Below are 12,268 nucleotides of genomic sequence, written 5' to 3'. Positions count from 1 at the left end.
CCAAGATGGGTGGATTTCTTCAATTACAAAAAAATAAATTTCCAATTCACGGTGGCTGGTATTCTGCACAGCCTTAGAGAATAGCATTCAGCACAGCCCTCAGGGACATATTTCTGCAAGCAAACAGGGCTTTTGGGGGGAGGGGACAAGGAGAGAAGTGAAAATCATGTTCTTATTCCTCTCCCCATGTGTTATGCTTCAAGGCAAACCTTGACTGCAGCTATTTTAATAGCTCCTTACCACCCACCTACGGCGGCAGAGAATGTCAGGCAATATCTGACATGAAAAATCAAATGTGATTAATCTCAATAGGCCTGTGGCTTGTTTTCGTGTTCAGTGAAGAAAGGATTTGGCTGCAGTTAGGAGAACTAGAAGATGGGTAACATGCTTGACTTCATTTTGACTCAAACCGTTGCTACATTTCGAGCTGGGGATTTCCTAAACTGAGAGACAGCAGAAATCTAGTACATGTGCTTTTGTTATCTAGCAACCATTTATCAGTGAAATATTATATTTTCTTTTAAAATAAGTATTAAGCAGGTCTATCAGAAGAAGACTACAGGGTTTTTATTATGTTTTATATTTCCATTGAGAACTTAATATGACCATTGCATTTTTAATATATTCGTACTAATACCTCATTTTTTACCTCATCATGTCTTGCATCAGTAAAACAAAAACCTTGTAAATATATAATTGGGAGTTGAATAAAGCGACATATGCTGAAGGCATTATTCCAGTAGTACATATTGTTACTGTATTGTTTATATCTATCAGTTTCCTTCCTAACTGTGATATCCATGCAGGTAATTTATGATTTTTTGAAGCTTCCTTCTGCTGAATCATATCACTGATCCATTTAGCTCAGTATTGTCTACACTGCAGGTAGTTCTCTAGACAGGAGTCTTTCCCCAATATTGCGTCTAGGACATTCTGCACACAAAGCATGTTGTTCTGCCACTGAGCTGCGGCCCCATTTCAAGCATCACTTCAGGGTGGCCCATGACACTGTGTGAAGCAGACTACCAAATGGTGCACCCCCTCTTCCTTCTTCTTTATATTTTTATCTATTAAAATCACACACCCCAATTCCAAATATTTCTCCCTTTTCTACTATAAAGGAAGAAGATCAGCATGAGGTCATTCTTGCCTTTCTTCTCTGCGAGCTATCGACGGGAGGTGCTGGGTGGCGGCTCTCCTATGAGGCCAGTTGAGGCAACAGCCTCAGGCAGCATGTGTGCCATGGAGTGGCAAGTATGGGCGCCCCACTGCACCTGCTACCACCCCTGCTCTGGCTCCCTCCCCCTGCCCCCACTTCCCACTCACCAACCTCACCTTCTGAGACACTCTCTGCCCTTCTTCTCAGCTATGCTGCTGCTTGGTATTGCAGGCAGTATGTCTCCAACTTCATTCACCTGCCCATCTCTATCTCCTCATACCTGCCACTGCTCCTCCGGGCTCCAGCACATTTGCAATGCTTGCTCTCTCCTGCTGCCTCTCCAGGACCAAGCTTGTCCACTTTGTCTCCTCCATAATGGGAACAGACAAAGGAGGCAGGCTTGGTGCTTGGGAGAAAGCAAGTGAGTGAGGAGAAAGGGAGGAGGGGAGGCAAATCAAGCTGGGTGCACACTGCCTACAACACCAAGCAGTAGAGTGGGCTAGAGGCAAAACATGCCCCCAAAGTTGAGGCTAGCAAGGAGAAGAGAAGGGGCATCAATGCTGGGTGTTGGCCCAGGAGGCAGTGCAATGCACTGCATTCACCTCCAGCAGCAAAAGGCAGTGAGCTGCCTTTCTTTTCTGGGTGGGCTTCTCTAAGAACTGGCCCACAGTCTGTTGCCTGAAGCGGCCCACTTTACCCTGCTTCAGAGTAGAGCTGGCCCTGCATCCCTCTTACTAGTATTGTTATTGGTTACATTTGTATGGCCAGGCGGTCACATCTGAATAAAACTAAACACAAAAAAATGAGATGCTAAAGCAAAATCTCTTCAAAATAGAGAACAAACAAGAGTTGCCTAAACATTCTACAGAACACAATCAACGCAGCCGTTCTCACATAAATCCTTTGAAGGTGCTTTGAAATGAAGCCTTTATATTGTCTCTTAAAACAAGGAGACTTGCTAGACCAATCAACATTCTCCACAGAGCTCTACTCAGTTCCCCCAAAGATTTCATAAAGGACTCTTATCAACTCCTTATAATCTTCATTTTTACTGACTTATAAGTGTGCTGGGTACATTACTGAAAAAAATACAAGCTTGTTGCTTTAATTCAAAAATAGCTTTTCATTGTTGTATTGCTGTCAGGCTTAATCTATAGGGGACTGTCCCACTTCTACTTATAGATCCCACTTTATTTAGGACTCTGCTGAGGTTTTGCAGAACAGACATTTGAACTTATCAATAGCATCACTTTACAGCCACTCCATCAAAGGTCCCCAAATATAGCAGGGACATCCTTCAGGAAATGTCTGCACCAGTGTCCTTGCTCTATTTCTCTTCATATTGTCTTCATAATCCCATTATTAATCGCTGCATATTTTACACACACACACATTCCTCTCAGTGTATGCTATTGCCCCCATATACAGTTATGAAATAACAATAACTGAGGGGCTATATGTGAGACACTGTAAATAGCCATGGTTGCTTAAGATCAGAAACAAACTATTTTTCTAATGTTCCAAACAGATGCATTTATCTTTAATTTTAATTTCAACAAATTTGACCTGTATCCTAAGTCAGCCACATAAAACATACCCTGAAACAACAGAAGAAGAAAAACCAACAGTGGCCAACTTTATACCGAAATACCCAGTTATTTTATACATCCTATGCTCTTAGTATGGTGATAGACATAATACCATGCCAGTGCAATCAGACAACTGCTCTTCTGTGAGCAATATGTTTAACATGTCCCTGACATGTATCTACAGGAGGGCTGCTAGTTAGAATTCGAGTATAATATATTCTGGGATAGTACAAGGATGTTTAACACTGCAACAAGAATGGAAAAGCTAAGAGAGTCACTTTAGTCTCAGTGATCCAGGCTAACTGCCACCAGAACAGACCATGGACAGAATATCAATACCAGCATATGCCGTGACAATCACGTGGCCACCCCTGCAAGTACTGAATGAAAATCACTGTACATAGAGATATTTATTAGGGATGTGCATGTCCCTTTTACAGACCTCTGAACTGGTTTGGAGGGTTGGCCGGTTCGACAGTGGGACGTTACCTTTAAGGAGCACGGAAGGTGCTCTTACCCACCCCCACCACTTCCCCCCACAGACGTGGTCCTTAAAAATGGTCCCTGGGGGCAGCAGTGTACCTCCTTGCTGCCCTGGTGCATGTCTGACCAGAAGTACCTTGTGTATGTGCAAACGTCGCACTCATGTGCACTGGGCACTTCTTGTCCGACATGCACCAGGGTACCAAGGAGGTACTCTGCCACTCCATGGGACTATTTATAAGGAGAGCGCTGGCGGGGAGAATGCAGCAGGTGAGAGGAGAGCATCATCCCTGCTCCTTAAAGGTCAAATACACACACCCCGCCGCCGCCAAACAGGCCTTTGCCGGATCCATGCACATCCCTAATATTTATATGAATTGGCCCACATTATTATACCTTCATTTTGTTGTTGACAACCTTTATGGACTTGAGGTCTTCTTTAACACAGACTTGTAACATTTATAACTAGTTTATACTGGTTTACAATTTATACTGCACAATCACCTGCCAATGGAAGCACGATGCCTCTGTCCGTCTTGAAATTGTGTTGGCATGCCTAATAACGCAATGAGCAAGAAGCTCCATCCAAATACATGCTGCGTCACTCCCATTTGCCTGACTCCCATTTGCCTGACTCCCACTGGGAATGCTGGGAGTCAGGCGGAACTGCTCTCACACAGTGTGCCATTTGGAAGGTGCCTCCTGCACTATTAGGCATGCCAACACAGTTTCAAGATGGACGGTGGCAGTATGCATGCTACCCACTTCAATCGGCAGCCTGCCTCCGTCCTATGGCAGGAGGTTGCACACGATGCAAGACATTATATGGTCCTCTCTCTCTCTCCCCTACCCTCTCCCCATTCTCTGTTTCTTTTTCTTTCACCTGATTTCCCCTTCTTTCCTTCTCCAATCTCCTCTTTAAAAACATCCTAAACAAAACATATGAGAAAATATTGGTGATGCCACTGGTATCAGATTGGGAAATAATCCACCAAGAGTCAGACCACCATATGACCAAACAAAAACACTGATATATTACAACCACAGCTACATTTTCTTCATATCCACAGCCAGAGGTAAATACATGTCAAAAGAGACTTACAGATATACAGTATATGCTGCTGAGACCCATGTTAGCTCTCTATTTCTAAAGTAGGAAAGGTAATTTCTAGTCACGTAGTCTGCAGAAATGTTACTGATTAACACATTGTATTATGTACAGAACTCATAATTCTGTATTTAGATGTAAAGGTTCAGCTGATGCACTGTAGGGATATAGTTAGATGGTTATGACAAAATATAACTTATTTTTCATTCATATTTGGTTCTGTATCTTTTTGGAATGAGAATGCTTGGTTTGGCTATATGAAGACATGTGGCTAGAGAAAAGCAAGAGTATATTTTAAGAAGCAACTGTGGATATCCCTTCATCCTTAAAACTAACACAATTGTCTTGACATTCCATTGTTAACTATTAATCCCAATTATTCATTCATAGGAAAGCTGAGGACAAACTTAAAGGTCACACTGGGTAAAGGATCATGTGCTGAAGTTCAGAATAGCACTCACCCACTAGTAATTACACAGAGAATGTTTCAGAATATTTTATCCAGAGCCATTCATTACCTTCTTATACCTGAGAGATGCCAGTGAGAGCTGGTTCATAAGTTACAGAGACATAAAGAAAGAAGATGTATTAGGGACTTACCTTGCTGCTGCTTCTGTATGAAGTGTAGCTCATGCATCTCAGCCACATCCAATTCCAGAATTCATCTATTTATTTATTTATTTATTCATTCATTCATTCATTAGATTTCTATACCACCCTTCAAAAAATGGCTCAGGGCAGTTTACACAGAGAAATAATAAATAAATAAGATGGATCCCTGTCCCCAAAAGGCTCACAATCTAAAAAGAAACATAAGATAGACACCAGCAACAGTCACTGGAGGTACTGTGCTGGGGGTGGACAGGGCCAGTTACTCTCCCCCTGCTAAATAAAAGAGAATCACCACGTTAAAAGGTGCCTCTTTGCCAAGTTAGAAGGGGTAACAGGGTTAGCAGGAGCTTAATTCTCAGTGTGAGTGAGATGGGCAACTCCCTGAAGAAATGCAGGCATACAAGTGACTCCTACTTCTACTTTCTCACTTTGCAGCCTATGAATTAGCACTAAATGACAGATTCTATGACCTCCAGCTTTAAGGCACTAAAGGGTTTTAAGGAAAACAACATTTCATTGCCTCCCACTGACACATTAAAACTACATTAACTCAAAAAAAACACAAAAAACCTTTGGGGCTTAGGAAAGTCATATGAGTACATCTCCTATGCTGGTATTGTCTTTCAAATGTAAAAAGAAAGCAACAAATTGTTTCCTCAGAAAACTATTTATTTATTTTAGTTAATACATCTGCATACTACCCTTCAATCAAAATCAGAAGAGTAGATCATATAAAACAAGACAAGAAAATCAGAAAAAATACAAAATCAGATCTACCTGGATAAAAATAGCAGCATAAGATCCTGTCAAATCTTCAAGTTGCACAAAATTAAAAGGTCTAGAGAAGGGGGGGCTAAGAGAGCTCTAAGACAAGAGTCTAGCTGAAGCTGCCACTGATGCTGGAGCGGAAAAGACACTGGGGTACATGCCAGGTGGGTCTTTCTAGGGTGATAATCCCATAGATGGGACATCAGCACTGAGAAGCCCCTCCCACAAGTCACAAGTCCTGTGTCCACAAGATTTCCTCTTGTGAAATGACCTGAGGTCTTTTGGCTAGACATGCTACTAGGCTGGTTCAGACAATACGGTTCAAGTGGTGACTCATGTGAGGGAAAGCAAGAGTATACCCCATCCCACCCTCATCCCCATGATCAGATAGGCCAGGACATCCAAACCAGCTCCTAATCAGGGGCATAGCCACCATTGTGCCAACGGGTTCAAAGAACCCGGGCCGCCAAAGCCCCATGGCTCGGACTCCAGAGAAGTCCAGAGCAAACTCGCCCCTCCCACACCCGGGCTGCTGAGAGCATGGGTGAACTCTCCGTCGGTTACTTCAGGCAGCGCTGGCTCCCTCCAGAGAGGCAGAGAAAGGGGGAAACATCCTATCGGGCAACTGGCGCTGCCTGAAATGATGAGTGGAGAGCTTGCTCGGGCTCTCAGCAGCCCGGGCCATGCCCCCTTTGCATGTGACCCCCTTTGCACAGCCACGCCCCCTTTGCACATGACATTATCCCTCTCTGGAGGGAGAGAAAAGGGAAAAAATCGGGCAGCCAGCCCTACCTGAAATAACCAATGGAGAGTTCGCCTGAGCTCTCGGCAACCCGGGGGGGAGGGGGGACTTTGCTCTGGGCTCCTTCGGAGCCCGAGCCTTGCCCCCATGTGCATGACATCATGTGCACAGGCGTATCTGGAGGGGGCTGTCAAGCAGGGCCAGACCCAGGCCGCTGTTCAGCTGGCTCTGCGGCTGGCGGCTGCTCCTAATTATATGTAATTAGGGGCCTATTCATTTTGTCCCATGTGATCATGCAGCAGCAGCACACCAGGTGGATAGAAACAGTAGTGCTCTGGGGGAGGGAGTCCAATCCTTTCTCCACACATTACTTCCTCAAATTTAATTGGTTTGATCTACCCAAAGCAACAGAGGAGAAACTTATGGGCACCATTTCCCCGTGTGGCTAATAGCTTGGTGGGGTAACAATTTGGATTAGGATTGAACCATACATTCCATAAATACTACCAATTTCCACAAATATATTCTTAATAAAAATATAACTTTTGAAAGCGGCACAGAAATGGTAGATCTGAAAAATGTTTATAGTGTACGTTTAACTGGCACAATAAAAAGACACAACAAATACAGATTATCAAAGTGCACTGATACCAGCCACACTGCATTCAGATGTTCAAAAAATAAATTACATCATATTTATATGTTAGCGTTATTTATTATACAGTACATTATTCTTGCATTATCCATCCAACCAGTTATTTTTTATGAGAATGCTCTTCACTGAAAAGTGCAAACTCATCATTTACAAATAAATATTGGGTGGGTGAAAGAGAGAGAGAGAGAGAATGAAAATAATCACAATTGATGGGAAATTGGGTTATATGAACATTATGATAAGACTCAAGGCAGAACAGCTTTTCCCTTGAAGAGTCATTTTGACCATTCGAAATGAACATTGACATTTTTGATAACCATTTTACAATTATGGCTTCTGAACATCCTACTAAGGGTCAATTCACAAAAACAGTGGCAAGCCTGTGTGAACTTCTGGAGTAAATTATGTGTGAGTAGCCCCTTTAAAATGAATGGGTCATTGTCAGTTATCCTAACTTGACTAAATAATTTCAGTGGGACTATTCATGAGTAATTTAGTCTGGATGCTAATCAGTGTTGTTTAATGTATGGAAATCAGCTAAAGTTGGCTTTGAGGGGACTTCAGAATGGTGACCAATACAAGTTAAAATTGCCAACTCACCACACCACCTCTGTCCAACACACTGAACATTTTCCAGCACACTGTGAAGTATTATCTGGATGCATTCTACTGGAGTATTTGAAAAACAGCTGGAAAGTCAACTTCTTTAGCCATGGTAAAGATGTCTTATTTTGTATGTATCAAATCGTCAACATGAAAATGTTTCCATGAATCACCCACAGTCATCCTCTCCACATTATAATTAAGGCACTGTGTACACTGCACTAAAAAGGTTAAAATTCTGTGTAATCCAAATTCTACTCCAACAAAAGCTAATTTATGTGATCTGTAAAAATCATTCACATTTGCATAATTTATCTTGTCTTGTGTGATTTATGCTGCAGTGTCTGCTATTTTGCTCAATTTATTCCGGCTTTGCTAGATGTACAAGGGGCTAAAGTCCTCAAGTTCCATGTTTAAGTATCTCCTATGCCACTTACGCACATTATTCTAGATCAGGGTTGCACAACTTCAGCCCTCTAACTATTGTTGGAATACAACTCCCATTATCTCCAGACACAGTGGCCAATAGTTAGGGATGATGGGAGTTGTTAGTCCAACAAGAGCTAGAGAGCCAAAGTTGTGCACTCCAGTTCTAGATATATGTTGCACTTCCCCACCAGCTGAAACAACTGCCTGACCTAAAAGGTAAGCTATTTATTTAAATTTCAAGTAAATGTGAATTTGTTGCACATTCTGAACATGTGTGGATAATCTGTCTACAGTCCATATGAGGTGAGGTAAACAAAGAAACGGCAAACACAAAAATGAAAATTTATTCTGCAAAAATTGATAGATAGCTAACGGCTGCTTATCATCTATCCAGATTTTTTTAAATTTATTGTAACCATATGTGCATACTATTAGTGCATATAGGTTTGCTGAGCGTCTAGGGCTAAAAGGTATATTAATTATACTCTACATATGTACTAGGAAGAAACAAACACATTCTTATTTCCAAATAAAAATCAACCAATTTCACACACAAATTTTACATAACACACAGACTGACATTTAATACAATTAACCAAATTCCCTATTATTTCAGAATGCATTTTCCCATTAATTTGTCCATATGATTTTTTAACATTGTATGTCAATAAAAACCTTGGAAAGACATCTCTGCAGCATTAAGCCCAACTATATTTGCTTTCAAAGTTTTCTGCATTAGTAGAAAAATGTGCTAGGAACTTCTGTGCATTGAAATGCATGAGCCTTCTTACAACCATGACTGCATCCTTTGTAAGAATTATGATCCCCACAATCCCCTGCAACTGTGGGGATCTATAAGGAGCTTACGGGGTGGAGGAGAGATTCCTTTTAAAATAAAAGCCATGGCTGGCTCCACTGGGCAGGGAGTGGAGTGAAAAACTCACTGTGCCTGCTGTTTCTTGCACCCAACCAGGTTCCAGGCAAGGGAGGTGAACAGGGAAAGGACAGAGGAAGACAAGAGAAGGGCAGGGGTGTCAGACTGAATGGTGGGAAACTGTTGGATTTCAACACAGTTTGACCAAACCTCACCATGGGGGCAGGGGCGGTCATGTCAGTCCCTCCAACAATCTCCCTGTCAGATTGAAATGAATCTGACCATTATGAGCATGCACAGGCCTAGTGCTAGATTAAAAAGATATCTAAGGTTGTGCAAAAGGTTACTGGGGGAAATACAGAAAGGGCATTTTTAAAACTTAAAAGCTAGCAGTTATTTGGATTTATCTCTAGAAAAATGGGTTTCTGAATAATCTAAAGTTGCTGGTTGCTTCTCCATTACTTTAATTATCTACTTTAATACATTTCAACAGTTCTTACACTTTTACTAACCTTTCTTCTTTGCTGAAAGCTGATGATCTTTTACATCTTCTCAACTGTCACTTACCCTTATTGTCTGAGACCAGCCCCACTGCCAGAAGCTGCTTTACTGGTTTCCTAACAGAATGAAATTCTCTCAGGTCCAATATAGGAAAATGCAGCAGGTCACAACCCATTAATAAGGCAGTAACACCAAGCAAACAAAAGAAGAGAAAAGCAAGCAGTCGCATGGTCCTGTCAGCTGTCCCCTCTTCTACCAACAAATCAGCATCAAATTAAACCAAGACCAGAATCACATCTCCTCACTCGATCCACTTCTCTTTGAACACAACACTCTCACTTTTCTTTTGGAAAATGCAGTTCTCTATTTTACTTATTTTCATTTTAGTTGTCTTCTCAAAAATTAATTCAGGGATGGTTTGGCCACAGCACAATGTCTAGATAAGAGTACCAGAGGAAGTGCTCTGCTTCTGTATCCAATATTCATCTTTATAATTTGCTTTTATATTTCCTCCACCACAGACAAGGACCATCAGTCTGACTTTTCACTTTGGGTGTGAAAAATGTATGAAGCCACTGAATCAATTGTTGGTATGATCAGAGCCTGAGAGTCCAGAGCCTGAGAGAGAAAACTTTGTTTAATCCTGAGAATTTGGCAGCCAGATGCTTATCCTCAACCATTCTATCCAAAAGACAAGTGTATCCCTGAGGGCCAAACTACATGTCACAGTGTGCCTGTTATTAGGGCTCTGCCAAGGCAGCTTCCCTCCCAGAATACAGCAGGCACAAAAGGCCCAATCCAGATTAGGATCATGACACAGCAAAAGATTAGAATCCTTTCCCCCATGCAATGGCTCCAGTCTGGATTGGGCCCTCCCACAGCTATTCATGGAGTTAAAAAAAACAAGCATGTCAGCCCCAGTAAGAGTCATAAGATTAGATGTAGTCTGGCTCTGTGGGAATAACTTCAATATATAACTTTTGAGACATTAAAAGAAAAAGGGGCTTTTTGAGAGCCACAGACAATCAGAAGAAGAAAGCCAAAGTATCAAAATACTGACTGTGATCAATCTCTAGTCATACATAACTATGGGCCTCAAATGGGAATGGTCTCCCCATTCTTCACCAAAACGTGTATCCAATCTGTCCAGTGAGGACCAGATTAGCATCTCAGTGCAGTTTTAGATGCACAATCAGATAAACATCTACATCAGCAAGGCATTCTTCTGCCCACGGATCTCCTTTTGTTGACCAGGGCACTTATCTGGGAGAAGGGCAAACACCACCAGCAAGGTATGACCTCCTGCAAACCAAAAGTGCTAACACAGAAAGGAGTTGTACTCCATGGACACAGTCCCTTTCCATTTTTAGTGCTCTGCAGCATAAATGGCATCATAGTGCAACAGTAATCACAATGTGGTGTATAATAACTTCCAGCTCTCCCAAGTAATGCAGGCAAAAGTGCAAAAAGCAACAGGCAAATACTATTTAGACCTTCTATTAATTCTCCTGGAGTCGTTCACAATCAGAAATACAGTAACAATAACAGCAAATGATATAAAAGCTATGAATGCAAGCAAAGATCTTCTGGGTTGGGAGGAACCACATTCAGGGCAGAGGTCAAGTTCCTCAAGGCAAAGCAGGTCAGGGTTTTCTGGGCCAGGGAAGGTGTTATTGTCAATTATCTGTCTATAATGCTGCATGGAGGCCTTTGCCTCATACTTGTTCAGAGCATAATGATAAAGGCCGTATGATCTAGAATCACTCCTATCACTCAAAGAATAGACAAAATAGCCACAGAGGTTGACATTATCCAAGGTATAGGCTGCAAAACAGAAAAAGAGAAGAGGAAGAAACACAAAATTAATGTTGCATTTAATTAAACAACAGTTCTGTACACCACTGTATTTTGAAGCCGAAGGCTGCAGTCCTACACACACACACACACACACACACACACACACACCTGGGCGTAAGCACCATTGAACATAGCGAAATATACTATTTAATAAATATGCCCAGGATTGTATTCAGGCACACTGTCAAGAAAGCACTTGACAGTGACACTCTAGCCATATTCACACATGATGTTCAACACTCATAGAATCTGTGTATAGTATAAAAGGTACAGATCTGTACTCAGGTAGAATTATTCACATGTTGTGTTGAAGGCAGGTGTGGCAGTGCACTTCCTATCTGTACCATGCATTCAAGGGATCTGTACCCAGGTACATTTTTTAAAAGTGAAACAGGTACAGTCAGCCACACAAAAGCAAATATGTGTATACAGAATCTGAACTCGGGTACAATATAATGTCTAAACAGAGTGTGGTATTCTAGTTAGAGTGTTGGCCTAGGACTGAGGAGATCCAAGTTCAAATTCCCACTCAGCCATGAAACTCACTGGGTGACTCTGAGTCTGTCACTTATCCCTCAGCCCAGCCTACCTCATAGGGTTGTTGTGAGGATAAACTAAAAGGTACCATGTTCTGCTGGATCAACTGCATGAAGTCGTGCAATTTGCTGGCCCTGTAATGTCACTGAAAGCTCTCTGTAAAGTCCTAATATGAGTAAATATATCTGAGGAAAATCCAGTTGAGCTAGATTTTTAAATTAATGTTGATCTGCTACTCTAACTGCTTCTTCTTCATGTTCTCATCAGGTGCAAAGTCTGTTGGTCTGTCCGTCTCTCTCTCTCACACAAACTTGTGTCTTTTAGAGGCCTACATGAGCTAATGGATTCTAC

General features: G+C 41.9%; 1 protein-coding gene across 1 annotated transcript in view; it reads right to left on the bottom strand.

The window, feature by feature from the left end:
• Positions 1-8,476: 8,476 nt before the first annotated feature.
• Positions 8,477-12,268, bottom strand: part of KL (klotho) — a 47,443-nt gene continuing 43,651 nt past the window's right edge. The window contains exon 5 of the mRNA XM_053312426.1: positions 8,477-11,347. Coding sequence (XP_053168401.1) covers positions 11,007-11,347 — 341 coding nt within the window. The 3' untranslated portion in view covers positions 8,477-11,006. The remainder of the gene's footprint in view (positions 11,348-12,268) is intronic.

Source organism: Hemicordylus capensis, chromosome 3 (genome assembly GCF_027244095.1).
Source record: "Hemicordylus capensis ecotype Gifberg chromosome 3, rHemCap1.1.pri, whole genome shotgun sequence".
NCBI classification, from domain to species: domain Eukaryota; kingdom Metazoa; phylum Chordata; class Lepidosauria; order Squamata; family Cordylidae; genus Hemicordylus; species Hemicordylus capensis.
This window is presented reverse-complemented; position numbering and strand designations above follow the sequence as displayed.